This window comes from Pristiophorus japonicus, chromosome 19 (genome assembly GCF_044704955.1).
Source record: "Pristiophorus japonicus isolate sPriJap1 chromosome 19, sPriJap1.hap1, whole genome shotgun sequence".
NCBI classification, from domain to species: domain Eukaryota; kingdom Metazoa; phylum Chordata; class Chondrichthyes; family Pristiophoridae; genus Pristiophorus; species Pristiophorus japonicus.
Genome location: NC_091995.1, coordinates 56,231,484 through 56,253,323, shown reverse-complemented (window position 1 = coordinate 56,253,323; position 21,840 = coordinate 56,231,484). Strand labels below are relative to the sequence as shown.

The window sequence follows — 21,840 nt, the reverse complement described above, 5'->3', positions numbered from 1 at the left end:
GGAGGGTGAGGGAACAGATTACAGAGCTGTGCCACACTGGGACAGGTGGGAGAGGGAACAGATTACAGAGCTGTCCCACACTGGGACAGGAGGGAGAGGGAACAGATTACAGAGCTCTCCCACACTGGGACAGGAGGGAGAGGGAACAGATTTCAGAGCTATCCCACACTGGGACAGGAGGGAGGGGGAACAGATTTCAGAGCTATCCCACACTGGGACAGGAGGGAGGGGGAACAGATTACAGAGCTGTCCCACACTGGGACAGGAGGGGGAACAGATTACAGAGCTGTCCCACACTGGGACAGGAGGGAGAGGGAACAGATTACAGAGCTGTGCCACACTGGGACAGGAGGGAGAGGGAACAGATTACAGAGCTGTCCCACACTGGGACAGGAGGGAGGGGGAACAGATTACAGAGCTGTCCCACATTGGGACAGGAGGGAGGGGGAACAGATTACAGACTGTCCCACACTGGGACAGGAGGGAGAGGGAACAGATTACAGAGCTGTCCCACACTGGGACAGGAGGGAGGGGGAACAGATTACAGACTGTCCCACACTGGGACAGGAGGGAGGGAGAATAGATTACAGACTGTCCCACACTGGGACAGGAGGGAGGGAGAGGGAACAGATTACAGAGCTGTCCCACAATGGGACAGGAGGGAGGGCGAACAGATTACAGAGCTGTCCCACACTGGGACAGGAGGGAGGGAGAGGGAACAGATTACAGAGCTGTCCCACACTGGGACAGGAGGGAGAGGGAACAGATTAGAGCTGTCCCACACTGGGACAGGAGGGAGAGGGAACAGATTAGAGCTGTCCCACACTGGGACAGGAGGGAGAGGGAACAGATTACAGCGTTGTCCCACACTGGGACAGGAAGGAGGGGGAAAAGATTACAGAGCTGTCCCACACTGGGACAGGAGGGAGGGAGGGAGAGGGAACAGATTACAGATTGTCCCACACTGGGACAGGAGGGAGAGGGAACATATTACAGATTGTCCCACACTGGGACAGGAGGAAGGGGGAACAGATTACAGAGCTGTCCCACACTGGGACAGGAGGGAGAGGGAACAGATTACAATGGAGAGGCCCTGACTGTGGCAAGCCCCGCCTCTCGCTCCCCGGTGGAGAGCACCCATCGAGCCCCCGACCCCATCGAGCCCTCACCCCCGGTGTCGAGCCCCACGTATACTGTTGGTCCACATGTAACCATCGACCCCCTTGCCCCCATCGAGCCCCTTGACTCCCCCCACCCCCAGGTGCGGGGCCCCACATACACTGTTGGTCCACATGCAACCATCGCCCCCCCCCTGCCCCTCGCCGCCCCCCCCCCCCCCCCCCCCAGTGGAGAGCACCCATCGACCCCGCCGCCCCCATCGACCCCCTGGTGCGGGGCCCCACGTACACTGTTGATCCACATGTAACCTTCGACCCCCCCCCCCCGTCCCAATTGACCCCCACCCCTGGTGCGGGGCCCCACGTACACTGTTGGTCCACATGTAACCAGCGTAGGCTGCAGCCTCCTTCTTGTTGAGCTGGAATGTGTCCTGCAGACGATCATTGTACCGTCGAGCCTCACCGTCTTCATTGGCAAAGCTTCGCACGGTCTTCATGGATGAGAAGGTCTCCACTGCCACATCGTTGGCCTTGGCCAGAGACTCCTGTACCTCGGCAGACAGGGTCTGTCACATACAGAAAGACCAGGTTCAGACAGATTGTACAGATACAGCTCCACACAACCCTAGATAGGCCACACCTGGAGCACTGTGAGCAGTTCTGGGCACCACACCTGAGCAAGGATGTATTGTCCTTACAGGGAGTGCAGTGTAGCTGCACCAGAATGATAGCCAGACTCCAGGGGTTAAAGTCCAAGGAGAGATGACACAAACTAGGGTTGTATTCCCTGGAATCTAGATGGTTAAAGGAGGATTTGATTCTCGTGTTAAAGATATTAAGGGGAACCATACAGAGAGAAACTAATTCTGTTGGTTGGGGATTCTGGGACTCGGGGACACAGCCTAAAAATGAGAGCCAGGCCTTTCAGGAGTGAAGTTCGGAAGCACTTCTACACAAAGGGTGGTAGAAGTTTGGAACTCTCTTCCACATACGGCAATTGGTGCTTGGTCAATTTTTAATTTTAAACCTGTGATGATAGATTACAGTTAACCTAGAGGTATTGAGGACTATGGGGCAAAGGCAGGGACACGGAGTTAGGTTGCAGATCAGCCATGATCCAATTGTATGGCGGAACAGGCTCGAGGGGCTCAATAGCCTCCTCCTGTTCCTCTATTAATGGGGAATGGGAGAGTCTGATATTAGGGTATTATATAGAGAGTGGTTAATGGGGAATCCCATCTACTTACCATAGAGGGAGTGCAACGAAGGTTCACCAGACTGATTCCTGGGATGGGAGGATTGTTCTATGAGGAACGATTGAGTAGACTGGGTCTATATTCTCTAGACTTTAGAAGAATGAGAAGTGATCTCATTGAAACATACAAAATTCTTACAGGGCTTGACAGGGTAGATGCAGGGAAGATGTTTCCTCTGGCTGAGGAGTCTATAACCAGGGGTCACACACTCAACATAAGGGGTTGGCCATTTACAACTGAGATGAGGAGAAACTTCTTCACTCAGAGGGCAGTGAATTTTTGGAATTCTCTACCCCAGAGAGCTGTCTTTGAGTATATTCAAGACAGTGATCGATAGATTTTTGGATATTAAGGGAATCAAGGGATATGGGGACAGTGCAGGAAAGTGGAATTGAGGTAGAAGATCAGCCATGATCTTATTGAATGGCAGAGCAGGCTCGAGGGGCCGAATGGCCGTCTCCTGCTCCTATTTCTTATGTTCTTATGAATGAGTCTGATATTAGATACTTATCGAGAGTGATTAACAGGGAGTGAGAGATGTGCATTGAACAATAGATCATGAACCTGATAGAACTTCCCGGTGAGCTCGGGGATAATGATGATGATTGGGATCCCGATGAGTGTGAAGAAGGAGAGTCTGCAGGACAGGTTGAGCATGAAGACCAGGAGGCACACTGCCCTCATCAGATACCACATCAACAAGCTCAGCTTCTCAGTCAATGATTCACTCATCATGTTGGTATCCGTGGTGATACGGGACGTGATGTTACCTAGCAACACACACACAGATATCATCAAAACCCGCTTGTTGTCAAAGGGTCATATCAGGAGAACTCCCAGCTCAGATTTATTGATCCTGCTTCTATACTCCCAAAGTAAGATTGATCACTTTCAATGATAATAAATGAGCAATTAAATCAGAAATAAACTTAACCGAATCGGTATTCCAAATTATTATCGCACGGTATAATAATCTCCACCTATGGTACTGTTCTGGGCATTGCTATGGTTCAGAGATTCTGTCTGCCTTTCTCTGTCTCTTACTGTCCCAGGGATCACTGTCTGTGACTCTATCTCTCTCTCCCTTATCTCTGTCTCTCTCTCTCTGTCTCTGTCTCTGTATGTCTCTGTTGCACTCTGTCTCTCTCTCTGTCTGTCTGTCTCTCTCTGTCAGTCTCTCTCTCTCTCTGTCAGTCTCTCTCTCTCTCTCTGTCAGTCTCTCTGTCTCTCTCTCTCTGTCCGTCTGCCCAACAGGTTTGAGGCTCTTACTCCCTGTGTTGACGTCAGTGGGCGGTTCCCGGTGGCTCTCCCCTCCCACCCGTTCCAGGCCACCTCCAAAGTGCCACTGGGCGGATTTGCAGGAGGAATGTCGGCGGGAGTGGACAGTGGCCTGCTGAAAATCGGCCCCAGAGAAGATGGCATACGAGAGTAAACTAGCAAGAAACTACAGATATATAAAAAGAGTGACTTGGATAGGTTAGGTGAGTGGGCAAATGCATGGCAGATGAAGTATAATGTGGATAAATGTGAGGTTATCCACTTTGGTGGTAAAAACAGAGAGACAGACTATTATCTGAATGGTGACAGATTAGGAAAAGGGAAGGTGCAACGAGACCTGGGTGTCATGGTACATCAGTCATTGAAGGTTAGCATGCAGGTACAGCAGGCGGTTAAGAAAGCAAATGGCATGTTGGCCTTCATAGCGAGGGGATTTGAATACAGGGGCAGGGAGGTGTTGCTACAGTTGTACAGGGCCTTGGTGAGGCCACACCTGGAGTATTGTGTACAGTTTTGGTCTCCTAACTTGAGGAGGGACATTCTTGCTATTGAGGGAGTGCAGCGAAGGTTCACCAGACTGATTCCCGGGATGGCGGGACTGACCTATCAAGAAAGATTGGATCAACTGGGCTTGTATTCACTGGAGTTCAGAAGAATGAGAGGGGACCTCATAGAAACGTTTAAAATTCTGACGGGTTTAGACAGGTTAGATGCAGAAAGAATGTTCCCAATGTTGGGGAAGTCCAGAACCAGGGGTCACAGTCTGAGGATAAGGGGTAAGCCATTTAGGACCGAGATGAGGAGAAACTTCTTCAACCAGAGAGTGGTGAACCTGTGGAATTCTCTACCACAGAAAGTAGTTGAGGCCAATTCACTAAATATATTCAAAAGGAAGTTAGATGAAGTCCTTACTACTCGGGGGATCAAGGGTTATGGCGAGAAAGCAGGAAGGGGGTACTGAAGTTTCATGTTCAGCCATGAACTCATTGAATTGCGGTGCAGGCTAGAAGGGCTGAATGGCCTGCTCCTGCACCTATTTTCTATGTTTCTATGAGAGTAGCTAAAGTAAATACTGGTCCCTTAGAGGATGAGACTGGAGAATTAATAATGGGGAACAGGGAAATGGCACAGACTTTGAACAAATATTTTGTATCAATCTTCACAGTAGAAGACACTAAAAACATCCCAATAATTGATAATCAAGGAGCTATGGGGGGGTGGGGGGGGAACTTAAAACAATCACTTTCACTAGGGATAAAGTACTAGGCAAACTAATGGGACTAAAGGTGGACCTGATGGCCTGCATCCTCGGGTCTTAAAAGAAGTGGCTGCATAAATAGTGGATGCATTGGTTGTAATCTACCAAAATTCCCTGGATTCTGGAGAGGTCCCAGCGGATTGGAAAACCGCAAATGTAACGCCCCTATTTAAGAAAGGAGGCAGACAGAAAGCAGGAAACTATAGACCAGTTAGTCTAACATCTGTCATTGGGAAAATGCTGGAGTCCATTATTAAGGAAGTAGTAGTGGGACATTTAGAAAATCATAATGCAGTCAAGCAGAGTCAGCATGGTTTATGAAAGGGAAATTATGTTTGACAAATCTGCTGCAGTTCTTTGAGGATGCAACGAGCAGAGTGGATAAAGGGGAACCAGTGGATGTCGTGTATTTGGATTTCCAGAAGGCATTCAATAAGGTGCCACATAAAAGGCTACTGCACAAGATAAGAGCTCACGGGGTGTGGGGTAATATATTTGCAAGGATAGAGGATTGGCGAACTAACAGAAAACAGAGAGGCGGGATAAATGGTTATTTTCTGGTTGGCAAACAGTAACTAATGGGGTGCCGCAAGGATCGGTGCTGGGGCCTCAACTATTTATAATTTATATTAATGACTTGGATGAAGGGACCGAGTGTAATGTAGCCAAGTTTGCTGATAATACAAAGATGGGTGGGAAAGCAAGTTGTGAGGAGGACACAAAAAAATCTACAAAGGAATATAGACAGGCTCAGTGAGTGGCAAAAATTTGGCAGATGGAGTATAATGTGGGAAAGTGTGAGGTTATCTTCTTTGGTAGGAAAAATAAAAAAGCAACTTACTATTCAAATGGAGAGCGATTACAAAATGCTACAGTGCAGAGGGATTTGGGAGTTCTTGTACATGAAACACAAAAAGTTAGTATGCAGGTACAGCAAGTAATCAGGAAGGCAAATGGAATGTTGGCCTTTATTGCAAGGGGGATAGAGTATAAAAGCAGGGAAGTCCTGCTACAACTGACTAAACCTGGAGTACTGCATACAGTTTTGGTCTCCGCATTTAAGGAAGGATATACTTGCACTGGAGGAAGTTCAGAGAAGATTCACTAGGTTGATTCCGGAGACGAAGGGATTGTCATTTGAAGAAAGGTTGAGCAGATTGAGCCTATACTCATCGGAGTTTAAAAGAATGAGAAGTGATCTTATTGAAACGTATAAGATTATGATGGGGCTTGACAGCGTAGATGCAGAGAGGATGTTTCCCCTCATGAGGGAATCTAGAACGAGGGGGTATAGTTTCAGGTTAAGGGGCCACCCATTTAAGACAGAAATGAGGAGGAATTTCTTCTCTCACAGGGTTGTGAATCTTTGGAATTCTCTACCCCAGAGAGCTGTGGAGGCGGGGTCATTGAATATATTTAAGGTGGAGATAGACAGATTTTTGAATGATAAGGGAGTGAAGGGTTATGGGGAACGGGCGGGGAAGTGGAGTTGAGGTCAGGATCAGATCAACCACGATCTTATTGAATGGCGGAGCAGGCACGAGGGGCCAGATGGCCTACTACATAAGAACATAAGAAATAGGAGCAGGAGTAGGCCTGCTCCGCCATTTAATAAGATCATGGCTGATCTGATCATGGACTCAGCTCCACTTCCCTGCCTGCTCCCCATAACCCCTTAATCCCTTATTGGTTAAGAAACTGTCTATCTCCGTATTAAATTTATTCAATGTCCCAGCTGCCACAGCTCTCTGAGGCAGCGAATTCCACAGATTTACAACCCTCAGAGAAGAAATTTCTCCTCGTCTCAGTTTTAAATGGGTGGCCCCTTATTCTAAGATTATACCCCCTAGTTCTAGTCTCCCCAATCAGTGGAAACATCCTCTCTGCATCCACGTTCTCAAGCTCCTTCATAATCTTATACGTTTCGATAAGATCACCTCTCATTCTTCTGAATTCCAATGCGTAGGGGCCCAACCTCCTCAACCTTTCCTCATACATCAACCCCCTCATCTCCGGAATCAACCTTGTGAACCTTCTTTGAACTGTCTCCAAAGCAAGTATATCCTTTCGTAAATATGGAAACCAAAACTGTACACAGTATTCCAGGTGTGGCCTCACCAATACCCTGTACAACTGTAGCACGACTTCCCTGATTTTATACTCTAACCCCTTTGTAATAAAGGCCAAGATTCCATTGGCCTTCCTGATCACTTGCTGTACCCGCATACTAACCTTTTTGTGTTTCATGCACAAGTATCCCCAGGTCCCGCTGTACTGCAGCACTTTGCAATTTTTCTCCATTTAATTAATAACTTGCTTTTTGATTTTTTCTGACAAAGTGCATGACCTCACACTTTCCAACATTATACTCTATCTGCCAAATTTTTGCCCACTCACTTAGCCTGTCTATTGCAGGTTTTTTGTGTCCTCCTCACACATTGCTTTTCTTCCCATCTTTGTATCATCAGCAAACTTGGCTAAGTTACATTCAGTCCCTTCTTCCAAGTCGCTAATATAGATTGTAAATAGTTGGGGTCCCAGCACTGATCCCTGTGGCACCCCACTAGTTACGGATTGCCAACCCGAGAATGAATAATTTATCCCGACTCTGTTTTCTGTTAGTTAGCCAATCCTCTATCCATGCTACCCCCAACCCCGTGAACTTTTATCGTGTGCAGTAATCTTTTATGTGGTACCTTGTCAAATGCCTTCTGGAAGTCCAAATACACCACATCCACTGGTTCCTCTTTACCCACCCTGTTCGTTACATCCTCAAAGAATTCCAGCAAATTTGTCAAACATGACTTCCCTTTCATAAATCCATGCTGACTCTGCCTGACCGAATTATGCTTTTCCGAATGTCCTGCTACTGCTTCTTTAATAATGGACTCCAACATTTTCCCAACCACAGATGTTAGGCTAACTGGTCTATAGTTTCCTGCTTTTTGTCTACCGCCTTTTTTAAATAGGGGCGTTACATTTGCAGTTTTCCAATCTGCTGGGACCTCCCCAGAATCCAGGGAATTTTGGTAAACTACAACCAACGCATCCACAATCCCTGCTGCTACTTCTCTTAAGACCCTAGGATGCAAGCCATCAGGTCCAGGGGATTTATCTGCCTTTAGTCCCTATGGGCTCAAGTTTTGGCCTGAGTTGCTCCTATTTTTTTGGAGCAACTAGAATGGAGCATCTTAGAAATTGCAATTCTCGGCATTTAGTTTGCTCCAGTTCTAGTGAGTTAGAATAGTTTCATTGTAGAACAGATTTTTTTTTCAAAAGGGGGCGTGTCCAGCCACTTTTACGCCTGTTTTGCAAGTTTAGGCAGTAAAAACTTACTCCAAATTAACTTAGAGTGTAAATTTTTGTACGCTCAGAAAAACCTTGTCTACACTTATAAATCAGGCATAGGGATCGAGAGAGGGGGGAAAAGGGAAGTACCGTATATACTCGCGTATCCTACGATCTCACGTATCATGCGACCCCTAAATTTTCGTCCCCCAAACATGATTTTATCATATATCCCATGTATCATGCAAGTCACTTTTTTGAGATACCAGATGACACTTGGCTAGGCTTTCAAACAAGTTTAACAAGTACCCAACACGTAACAAGTACCCTAACACATAACAACGGTCGAATACAGACCTTAACAACCGAATCATGAAACGAAAAAGGATGGATGAACGATAATGGCTGCAAGATTTGGCTGAAGAGAGTTTGGGAATCAAGAGCAGGTGGTTTACGACGCCAAAAAAGTTTACTTGTGTGGGATATGTTTAGGTCACATCGAGTGGATTCTGTTGTGAAAGCTGTTCGCGAATCGAACACCGATATAGCAATCATTCCAGCTGGCTTGTCTAGCGTCGTTCAGCCACTTGACGTATCCATTAATAAGCCATTTAAAGACAATATAAGAAAGAAATGGAATGATTGGATGATGGAAGGAGAGAAATCATTTACGAAGGGAGGGAATATGAAGGCTCCGGATTTGCCTCTACTGTGTTTGTGGGTAAAAGAAGCATGGGCTGAGATAGATGGAGATTTGATTGTTAAAGCATTTAAAAAAATAAATATACCGGTAATAGTTTCATTAAGATTCGTTTCTGTTTTCCTTTGGTAGTTAGCCTCTCAGCTGATTTGGAAAGCGTAAACATTACGTGTGAGCAGCAAGTAAAACAGCAGTTTTATCAAAATCATCTTTATTTGATATACATATGTACTATTTGACTTACCGTAAATGGATACGGTCTGCTTAACAGCCGAACAGCCTAATCTTGGCCAGCACTTCACACCCGCAAATTTTGTATCTCGCGTATCATGCTACCCCCCAAATTTAGGTTACAATTTAGGTCTTCAAAAGTCGCATGATACGCGAGTATATACGGTAATTGAATTTTACAAGCATTCAACAGTCTCACTTCTACAAATAAAGAGCAATCAGTCATGATCTTGTTGAATGGCGGTGCAGGCTCGAAGGGCCGAATGGCCTACTCCTGCACCTAATTTCTATGTTTCTGTCCTGAATAATAAATCATAAATAAAGCAAATAATAAAAAAATTCAATTTTCCTACCTGTCTGAAGCAGCAGCAGCAGCAGCACAGCAGCCTCCAAGCTGAGAAGTTATTTTTAGATAGGGCCGTTCGGCCAGGAGACAGGGGCGGGACACGGTTCGGTCAGGCCACATAAAGGCAGCACAGAGGCCTCCAGAGCTGCGACGTGATTTGGGCCGTTCGGCCAGGAGAAAGGGGCGGGACACGGTTCGGCTGGGCCACACACACTGCGCACGCTCCAGTGTGCATGTGCAGGGCTGCCGGCATGACCTCATCTGCTCGGATGTAGCCCCGCCCCCCTGCACTCTCAGAATTGGCGCCGCGCTTTGGCCCCGCCCCCGCAGATTTCTCCATGCCGCACCGAGCTAGAAGCTAGCCACTGCGATCCGGAGAATTGCTCCTCAAGTTTTTGACGCGCTTTTGAGCGTGGAAAACAGACGTGGATCTTGGGGCTGCGCCATTCTAGGCACAGCCCAAAACTTGAGCCCATTATCTTACCGAGTACCACCTCCTTAGTGATTGTGATTGTCTTAAGTTCCTCCCCCCTGTAGCCCCTTGACGATCCACTGTTGGGATATTGTTAGTGCCCTCTACCGTAAAGACTGATACAAAATATTTGTTCAGAGTTTCTGCCAAATCCATGTTCCCCATCACTAATTCCCTGGTCTTGTCCTCTAAAGGACCAACATTTACTCTAGCCACTCTTTTCCTTTTTATATACCTATAGAAACTCTTGCTATCTGTTTTTATATTTTGTGCTAGTTTACTTTCTTAGTCTATCTTCCCTTTCTTACTCATTTTTTTTAGTCATTCTTTGCTGGCTTTTAAAAGCTATCCAATTGTCTGACCTCCCACTAGTTTTGGCCACTTTGTATGCCCTTGCTTTTAATTGGATACCGTCCTTTATTTCTTTAGTTAGCCACATGGCTATCTTTTCTCTTACACCCTGTCCTCTTCACTGGAATATATATTTTTTTGAGAGTTGTGAAGTATCTCCTACTCCTATTTTTTACGTTCTTATGTTCTCTGTCTCTCTCTCTGGTCTGTGTGTGTGTGTGTGTGTGTGTGTCTGGGAGTGTGTCTGACTTTCCCAGGGATCACTGTCCATACGTGTCTCTCTCACTCACTTTCCCAAGGATCACTGTCCATATGTGTCTCTCTCACTCACTTTCCCAAGGATCACTGTCCGTGTGTCTCTCTCTCTGTCTTCCTCTGTCTCTCTCTCTCTCCCTGGTCACTGTCACAGTGTGTGTGTATGTGTGTGTGTGTGTGTGTGTGAGACTCTCTCTGTCTCTCTCCGCTCTGGGACTCTCCTTACCTGTGTGCACCGTGTCAAAGAAGGCAATCTCCTGCTGCACCACAGATCTAAACACCGAGCTCTGGATACGGGTGTGGATCCCGGTCATTGTAACATTATAGATACAGTCGCATATAAACTCCGTTAAAGCACTGTGGGAGATAGAGAAACTGGAATCAGTGTGTTTACAGACACTGCACAGTGTAACGTTACAGATACAGTCACATATAAACTCCGTTAAAGCACTGTGGGAGATAATCAGTGGGATGAACCTGCATTTGAAAAGTGGATGGGCCTTGTGGGACCACAGGCTGTGTGTGACGGCACAGACTCAGGTGGGAATATCAGCCTGTCCCCACCGCCCGCTGCACTAAGACACAACATTAACCCTTCACGCCCCACAGGACCCAAGCTGTGAGCACTATCACAGGCAGTGAGACACACCATTAACCCCCTCAATCCCAGTCTGTCAGGACCACCCCCAGCAGTGAGACACATTAACCCCCTCAATCCCAGTCTGTGAGCACCACCCCTGGCGGTGAGACACATTAACCCTTCGAGCCCCACGGGGCCCAGTCTGTCAGTACCACCCGCCGGCAGCAGTGAGACATTAATTTTTCGAGCCCCACGGGGCCCAGTCTGTCAGTAGCACCCCCGGCAGTGAGACATTAATCCCCTCAATCCCAGTCTGTCAGTACCTTCCCATACTAATGAGGGACATCGCCATGATGGAGTTGGTGAAAGCTGATGGGTTGTCTTCGTTCATCACCCAGTCCGTCATCCTCCCGGTGTAATAGGGTATCGCCATCTCCCCTGGGAATATGGGAAGCAAGGCCCTGATCATCAACACACAGACAATTCACAGACACTGATCATCAATACCCAGACAATTCACAGACACTCCATCAACACCCAGACAATTCACAGACACTCCATCAACACCCAGACAATTCACAGACACTCCATCAACACCCAGACAATTCAGACACTGATCATCAACACCCAGACAATTCACAGACACTCCATCAACACCCAGACAATTCACAGACACTCCATCAACACCCAGACAATTCACAGACACTCCATCAACACCCAGACAATTCAGACACTGATCAACACCCAGACAATTCACAGACACTCCATCAACACCCAGACAATTCAGACACTCCATCAACACCCAGACAATTCACAGACACTCCATCAACACCCAGACAATTCACAGACACTGATCATCAACACCCAGACAATTCACAGACACTCCATCAACACCCAGACAATTCACAGACACTGATCATCAACACAGACAATTCACAGACACTGATCATCAACACCCAGACAATTCACAGACACTCCATCAACACCCAGACAATTCACAGACACTGATCATCAACACACAGACAATTCACAGACACTGATCATCAATACCCAGACAATTCACAGACACTCCATCAACACACAGATAATTCACAGACACTGATCATCAATACCCAGACAATTCACAGACACTCCATCAACACCCAGACAATTCAGACACTGATCATCAACACCCAGACAATTCACAGACACTCCATCAACACCCAGACAATTCACAGACACTCCATCAACACCCAGACAATTCACAGACACTCCATCAACACCCAGACAATTCACAGACACTGATCATCAACACACAGACAATTCACAGACACTGATCATCAACACCCAGACAATGCACAGACACTCCATCAACACCCAGACAATTCACAGACACTGATCATCAACACACAGACAATTCACAGACACTGATCATCAACACCCAGACAATTCACAGACACTGATCATCAACACACAGACAATTCACAGACACTGATCATCAATACCCAGACAATTCACAGACACTCCATCAACACACAGATAATTCACAGACACTGATCATCAATACCCAGACAATTCACAGACACTCCATCAACACCCAGACAATTCAGACACTGATCATCAACACCCAGACAATTCACAGACACTCCATCAACACCCAGACAATTCACAGACACTCCATCAACACCCAGACAATTCACAGACACTCCATCAACACCCAGACAATTCAGACACTGATCATCAACACCCAGACAATTCACAGACACTCCATCAACACCCAGACAATTCACAGACACTCCATCAACACCCAGACAATTCACAGACACTCCATCAACACCCAGACAATTCACAGACACTGATCATCAACACCCAGACAATTCACAGACACTCCATCAACACCCAGACAATTCACAGACACTGATCATCAACACAGACAATTCACAGACACTGATCATCAACACCCAGACAATTCACAGACACTCCATCAACACCCAGACAATTCACAGACACTGATCATCAACACACAGACAATTCACAGACACTGATCATCAATACCCAGACAATTCACAGACACTCCATCAACACACAGATAATTCACAGACACTGATCATCAATACCCAGACAATTCACAGACACTCCATCAACACCCAGACAATTCAGACACTGATCATCAACACCCAGACAATTCACAGACACTCCATCAACACCCAGACAATTCACAGACACTCCATCAACACCCAGACAATTCACAGACACTCCATCAACACCCAGACAATTCACAGACACTGATCATCAACACACAGACAATTCACAGACACTGATCATCAACACCCAGACAATGCACAGACACTCCATCAACACCCAGACAATTCACAGACACTGATCATCAACACACAGACAATTCACAGACACTGATCATCAACACCCAGACAATTCACAGACACTGATCATCAACACACAGACAATTCACAGACACTGATCATCAACACCCAGACAATTCACAGACACTGATCATCAACACCCAGACAATTCACAGACACTCCATCAACACCCAGACAATTCACACACACTGATCATCAACACCCAGACAATTCACAGACACTCCATCAACACCCAGACAATTCACAGACACTGATCATCAACACCCAGACAATTCACAGACACTGATCATCAACACCCAGACAATTCACAGACACTCCATCAACACCCAGACAATTCACAGACACTGATCATCAACACCCAGACAATTCACAGACACTCCATCAACACCCAGACAATTCACAGACACTCCATCAACACCCAGACAATTCACACACACTGATCATCAACACCCAGACAATTCACAGACACTCCATCAACACCCAGACAATTCAGACACTCCATCAACACCCAGACAATTCAGACACTGATCATCAACACCCAGACAATTCACAGACACTCCATCAACACCCAGACAATTCACAGACACTGATCATCAACACCCAGACAATTCACAGACACCATCAACACCCAGATAATTCACAGACACGCCATCAACACCCAGACAATTCACAGACACTGATCATCAACACACAGACAATTCACAGACACTGATCATCAACACCCAGACAATGCACAGACACTCCATCAACACCCAGACAATTCACAGACACTGATCATCAACACACAGACAATTCACAGACACTGATCATCAACACCCAGACAATTCACAGACACTGATCATCAACACACAGACAATTCACAGACACTGATCATCAACACCCAGACAATTCACAGACACTGATCATCAACACCCAGACAATTCACAGACACTCCATCAACACCCAGACAATTCACACACACTGATCATCAACACCCAGACAATTCACAGACACTCCATCAACACCCAGACAATTCACAGACACTGATCATCAACACCCAGACAATTCACAGACACTCCATCAACACCCAGACAATTCACAGACACTCCATCAACACCCAGACAATTCACAGACACTCCATCAACACCCAGACAATTCACAGACACTGATCATCAACACCCAGACAATTCACAGACACTCCATCAACACCCAGACAATTCACAGACACTGATCATCAACACAGACAATTCACAGACACTGATCATCAACACCCAGACAATTCACAGACACTCCATCAACACCCAGACAATTCACAGACACTGATCATCAACACACAGACAATTCACAGACACTGATCATCAATACCCAGACAATTCACAGACACTCCATCAACACACAGATAATTCACAGACACTGATCATCAATACCCAGACAATTCACAGACACTCCATCAACACCCAGACAATTCAGACACTGATCATCAACACCCAGACAATTCACAGACACTCCATCAACACCCAGACAATTCACAGACACTCCATCAACACCCAGACAATTCACAGACACTCCATCAACACCCAGACAATTCACAGACACTGATCATCAACACACAGACAATTCACAGACACTGATCATCAACACCCAGACAATGCACAGACACTCCATCAACACCCAGACAATTCACAGACACTGATCATCAACACACAGACAATTCACAGACACTGATCATCAACACCCAGACAATTCACAGACACTGATCATCAACACACAGACAATTCACAGACACTGATCATCAACACCCAGACAATTCACAGACACTGATCATCAACACCCAGACAATTCACAGACACTCCATCAACACCCAGACAATTCACACACACTGATCATCAACACCCAGACAATTCACAGACACTCCATCAACACCCAGACAATTCACAGACACTGATCATCAACACCCAGACAATTCACAGACACTGATCATCAACACCCAGACAATTCACAGACACTCCATCAACACCCAGACAATTCACAGACACTGATCATCAACACCCAGACAATTCACAGACACTCCATCAACACCCAGACAATTCACAGACACTCCATCAACACCCAGACAATTCACACACACTGATCATCAACACCCAGACAATTCACAGACACTCCATCAACACCCAGACAATTCAGACACTCCATCAACACCCAGACAATTCAGACACTGATCATCAACACCCAGACAATTCACAGACACTCCATCAACACCCAGACAATTCACAGACACTGATCATCAACACCCAGACAATTCACAGACACCATCAACACCCAGATAATTCACAGACACGCCATCAACACCCAGACAATTCACAGACACTGATCATCAACACCCAGACAATTCACAGATGCTCCAACACCCAGACAATTCACAGACACCATCAACACCCAGACAATTCACAGACACTCCATCAACACACAGACAATTCACAGACACTGATCAACACGCAGACAATTCACAGACACTCCATCAACACGCAGACAATTCACAGACACTCCATCAACACGCAGACAATTCACAGACACTCCATCAACACCCAGACAATTCACAGACACTCCATCAACACCCAGACAATTCACAGACACTCCATCAACACCCAGACAATTCACAGATGCTCCAACACCCAGACAATTCACAGACACCATCAACACCCAGACAATTCACAGACACTGATCATCAACACCCAGACAATTCACAGACACTCCATCAACACACAGACACTCCATCAACACCCAGACAATTCACAGACACTCCATCAACACCCAGACACTCCATCAACACCCAGACAATTCACAGATGCTCCATAAAACTGAACAACAACTTATACAGAACCTTTACTGTCGAGAACCATCCCACCGAGCTTCACACAGGCAGATTCAGACCCTGAGCACAAGAGATATTAGGAGGGGCTGACCAAAATATTGTTCAAAGTGGTGGTTTTTAAGGTGGGGAGGTTTAGGGAGGGAATTCCAGAGGTTAGGGCACAGGCGGCTGAAAGCACGGCCACCAACGGTTGGGCGATTAAATTCAGGGATGTGCAAGAGGCTAGAATTGGAGGAACGCAGAGATCTCAGGTGGTTCTGAGGCTGGAGGAGATTACAAGATTGGGAGGGGCGAGGTTATGGAGGGATTTGTAAACAAGGATGAGAACATTAAAATTGAGCAATTTTATTACGGTAAAGGTGCTATATGAATACAAGTTGTTGTTGGGGCGGTGCTGGACTGGGAGCCAGTGTAGGTCAGTGAGCACAGGGTGATGGGTGAATGGGACTTGGTGCGGGTTAGGATACGGGCTGCAGAGTTTTGGATGAACTTAAGTTTATGGAAGGTGCAAGAGGCATGAACTGGTTGGGCTGAATGGCCAGTTTCTGTGCCGTATATCCTATGTTATCCTGTGGGAGGCTGGCCAGGAGAGCATTGGAATAGTCAGGTGTAGAGGTAACAGTGGCATGGATGGGGGTTTGAGCAGCCTTTGATCTGAGGCAGGGCAGAGACGGGCAATGTTAGAGGGGGAAGTAGGTGGTCTTAGTGATGGACAGGATATGGGGGTCAGAAGCTCATCTCAGGATCAAATAGGAGGCTTATGTTGTGACCGGTCTGGTTCAGTCTCATCCCCTCACCAATCCCCCACTCTCCCCCCACCTCGGCACTCGCCTGCCAACAACCACCTCAACCCCCACTCTCCCACCGCCACCAAGCTCCCTCCTTCCCCCGTCCCCCCCACCCTTCCCAAACCACCATCCCCAACTCCCCCCCCACCACCAACACCCCTACCCGCTCTCCCCACAACCCCACCACCAACCTCCCCTCCGCCACCGCACCCTCCCCACTCCCCCGCCCAGTCAGTGGTGCCAGGTCTGACCTTACCCAATGACGACAGGACCAGGAAGACGGCCACGAGGAGGAAACGGCCGATGTCGGGCCTCATAGAGGACAGCAGTCTGGCCAGGGTGGCCCCCGCCCGGGTCCCCTGGGCCGAGTGCTGGGCCGGGGGCTGGGGCAGGAAGCGTCGGTCGATGATGAAGGCCAGTCCAGTGATGATGCAGCTCAGGGCCAGCGCGCTCCAGCTGTGGGACCCGTACAGCAGCTCATCGCAGGGCAGGCCGAGGGCGGAGGCCAGGCTGACGTACGTGGGCGAGATCAGGCAGTATATGGTCAGCAGGGAGTGCAGGTCCTTCAGCTGTAGCCAGGCTGGGGGTGCACACACCTGCTGGGCCCAGGCCTGGAGCGAGGCAGACAGTAGGCCCAAGCGTAGCACTGACATGACCCAGAGCCTCAGCACAGGCTCACTCAGGCCCCACAGGTACAGGCTGCGGCTCAGCATCCAGGTAGCAAGGACATCCAGCAGTGGGACACAGATCAGACCAGTGGGAACAGCCATCATCAGTCCTGGAGTCGGTGCTCAAACTCTGAAATACAGGGAGAACAATCTAGGTTATATACTGTACCTTGGGTTTAACCCGAGTTAGGTACTGTACCTGGGGTTTAACCCGAGTTAGGTACTGTACCTGGGGTTTAACCCGAGTTAGGTACTGTGCCTGGGGTTTAACCTGGGTTATATACTGTACCTTGGGTTTAATCCGAGTTAGGTACTGTACCTGGGGTTTAACCTGGGTTATATACTGTACCTGGGGTTTAACCCGAGTTAGGTACTGTACCTGGGGTTTAACCTGGGTTATATACTGTACCTTGGGTTTAACCCGAGTTAGGTACTGTACCTGGGGTTTAACCTGGGTTATATACTGTACCTTGGGTTTAACCCGAGTTAGGTACTGTACCTGGGGTTTAACCTGGGTTAGATACTGTACCTTGGGTTTAACCCGAGTTAGGTACTGTACCTGGGGTTTAACCTGGGTTAGATACTGTACCTGGGGTTTAGCCCGGGTTAGATACTGCACCCTGAGGTTTAGCCCGGGTTAGATACTGCACCCTGGGGTTTAACCCGGGTTGGATACTGCACTCTGGGGTTTAACCCGGGTTAGATACTGCACTCTGGGGTTTAACCCGGGTTGGATACTGCATTCTGGGGTTTAACCCGGGTTGGATACTGCACTCTGGGGTTTAACCCGGGTTGGATACTGCATTCTGGGGTTTAGCCCAGGTTGGATACTGCACTCTGGGGTTTAGCCCGGGTTGGATACTGCACCCTGGGGTTTAACCCGGGTTGGATACTGCACTCTGGGGTTTAACCCGGGTTGGATACTGCACTCTGGGGTTTAGCCCGGGTTGGATACTGCACCCTGGAGGTTTAACCCCGTTTAAATAATGCACCCTGGGGTTTAACCCAGGTTAAATACTGCACGTCAGGGATAACCTGGGTTAAATACTGCACCTCGGGGTCTAACCCAGGTTATATATTGCACGTCGACGTCTAACCCAGGTTAAATACTGCACCTCGGGCATTAATGATTTAGACGAAGGAATTGAATGTAATATCTCCAAGTTTGTAGATGACACTAAGCTGGGTGGCGGTGTGAGCTGTGAGGAGGATGTTAAGAGGCTGCAGGGTGACTTGGACAAGTTAGGTGAGTGGGCAAATACATGGCAGATGCAGTATAATGTGGATAAATGTGAGGTTATTCACTTTGGTGGCAAAAACACGAAGGCAGAGTATTATCTGAATGGTGAAAGATTAGGAAAAGGGGAGGTGCAACGAGATCTGGGTGTCATGGTACATCAGTCATTGAAAGTTGGCATGCAGGTACAGCAGGCGGTAAAGAAGGCAAACGGTATGTTGGCCTTCATAGCTAGGGGATTTGAGTATAGGAACAGGAAGGTCTTACTGCAGTTGTACAGGGTCTTGGTGAGGCCTCACCTTGAATATTGTGTTCAGTTTTGGTTCTCCTAATCTGAGGAAGGACGTGCTTGCTATTGAGGGAGTGCAGCGAAGGTTCACCAGACTGATTCCCGGGATGGCAGGACTGACCTATGAAGACTGGATCGGCTAGGCTTATATTCACTGGAATTTAGAAGAATGAGAGGGGATATCATAGAAACATATAAAATTCTGACGGGATTGGACACGTTAGATGCAGGAAGAATATTCCCGATGTTGGGGAAGTCCAGAACCTGGGATCACAGTCTAAGGATAAGGTGTAAGCCATTTAGGACTGAGATAAGGAGAAAATTCTTCAATCAGAATTGTGAAACTGTGGAATTCTCTACCACAGAAAGTTGTTGAGCCCAGTTCATTGGATATATTCAAAAGGGAGTTAGATGTAACCCTTACGGCTAAAGGGATCAAGGGGTATGGAGAGAAAGCAGGAATGGGGTACTAAAGTAGCATGATCAGCCATGATCATATTGAATGGTGGTCCAGGCCCGAAGGGCCAAATGGCCTACTCCTGCACCTATTTTCTATGTTTCTAAATACTGACACTCAGGTTTTAACTTGGGTTAAATATTGCATCTTGGGATTTCACCTGGGTTAAATACCACATTTTGGGGTTTAACCCGAGTTGGATACTGCACCCTGGGGGTCTAAGCCGGGTTAGATACTGCACCCTGGGGTTCAAAGCCAGGTTAGATACTGTATCCTGGTTTTTAACCCGGGTTAAATGCTGCACCTCGGAGACTAACCCGGGTTACATACTGCACCTTGGGGATAACCTGGGTTAAATACTGCACCTTGTGGTCTAACCCGGGTTAAATACTGCACCTTGGCTTAACTCGGGTTAAATACTGCACCTTGGGGTTTAACTCGGGATAAATACTGCATCTCAGGATTTAACCTGGGTTAAGCACTGCACCTCAGGTCTAACCCGGATTCAATACTGCACCTCGGGTTTTAACCTGGGTTCAATGCTGCACCTCGGGGTTTAATCTGGGTTAAACACTGCACCTCGCGGTTTAAACCGGGTTAAAAACAGGAATCACACGGAGGTACAAATTCACGCTGTGCTTGGTGCCAGCAATTGACCTTCGGGGAGAAAGTGAATGATGAGTTTGTCTTGGAGCTGTGCCCAAAGTGACTCTGCTTCCACTCCTGATAGGCTGATCCAGCAGCACTGAACCCAGGGCAGGCAAATAAAGGCGGTTGTTCAACAATCCCAGAGTATATTGTCCTGTAAGTGTCCCAGGGCATGTATATTATCACTCAATGTGTGCATGTTCCCAGGGTATGTATATTATTCCTCGATGTGTACATGTTCCCAGTGTATGTATATTATCCCTCGATGTGTACATGTTCCCAGGGTATATATATTATCCCTCGATGTGTGCATGTTCCCAGGGTACGTATATTATCCCTCGATGTGTACATGTTCCCAGGGTACGTATATTATCCCTCGATGTGTACATGTTCCCAGGGTATGTATATTATCACTCGATGTGTACATGTTCCCAGGGTACATATATTATCCCTCGATGTGTACATGTTCCCAGGGTATGTATATTGTCACTCGATGTGTGCATGTTCCCAGGGTATGTATATTATCCCTCGATGTGTACATGTTCCCAGGGTATGTATATTGTCACTCGATGTGTGCATGTTCCCAGGGTATGTATATTATCCCTCGATGTGTGCATGTTCCCAGGGTATGTATAATGTGGATAAATGTGAGGTTATCCACTTTGGTGGTAAAAACAGAGAGACAGACTATTATCTGAATGGTGACAGATTAGGAAAAGGGGAGGTGCAACGAGACCTGGGTGTCATGGTACATCAGTCATTGAAGGTTGGCATGCAGGTACAGCAGGCGGTTAAGAAAGCAAATGGCATGTTGGCCTTCATAGCGAGGGGATTTGAGTACAGGGGCAGGGAGGTGTTGCTACAGTTGTACAGGGCCTTGGTGAGGCCACACCTGGAGTATTGTGTACAGTTTTGGTCTCCTAACTTGAGGAAGGACATTCTTGCTATTGAGGGAGTGCAGCGAAGATTCACCAGACTGATTCCCGGGATGGTGGGACTGACCTATCAAGAAAGACTGGATCAACTGGGCTTGAATTCACTGGAGTTCAGAAGAATGAGAGGGGACCTCATAGAAACGTTTAAAATTCTGATAGGTTTAGACAGGTTAGATGCAGGAAGAATGTTCCCAATGTTGGGGAAGTCCAGAATTAGGGGTCACAGTCTAAGGATAAGGGGTAAGCCATTTAGGACCGAGATGAGGAGAAACTTCTTCACCCAGAGAGTGGTGAACCTGTGGCATTCTCTACCACAGAAAGTAGTTGAGGCCAATTCACTAAATATATTCAAAAGGGAGTTAGATGAAGTCCTTACTACTCGGGGGATCAAGGGGTATGGCGAGAAAGCAGGAATGGGGTACTGAAGTTGCATGTTCAGCCATGAACTCATTGAATGGTGGTGCAGGCTAGAAG

At 47.2% G+C, this 21,840-nt stretch overlaps 1 protein-coding gene across 1 annotated transcript in view; it reads right to left on the bottom strand.

Moving 5' to 3' along the window:
* Nucleotides 1-21,840, bottom strand: part of LOC139229877 (antigen peptide transporter 1-like) — a 264,121-nt gene that overhangs the window by 222,195 nt on the left and 20,086 nt on the right. The window contains 5 exon segments of the mRNA XM_070861510.1: nt 1,487-1,684; nt 2,939-3,144; nt 10,780-10,910; nt 11,457-11,571; nt 17,389-17,930. Coding sequence (XP_070717611.1) covers nt 1,487-1,684; nt 2,939-3,144; nt 10,780-10,910; nt 11,457-11,571; nt 17,389-17,905 — 1,167 coding nt within the window. The 5' untranslated portion in view covers nt 17,906-17,930.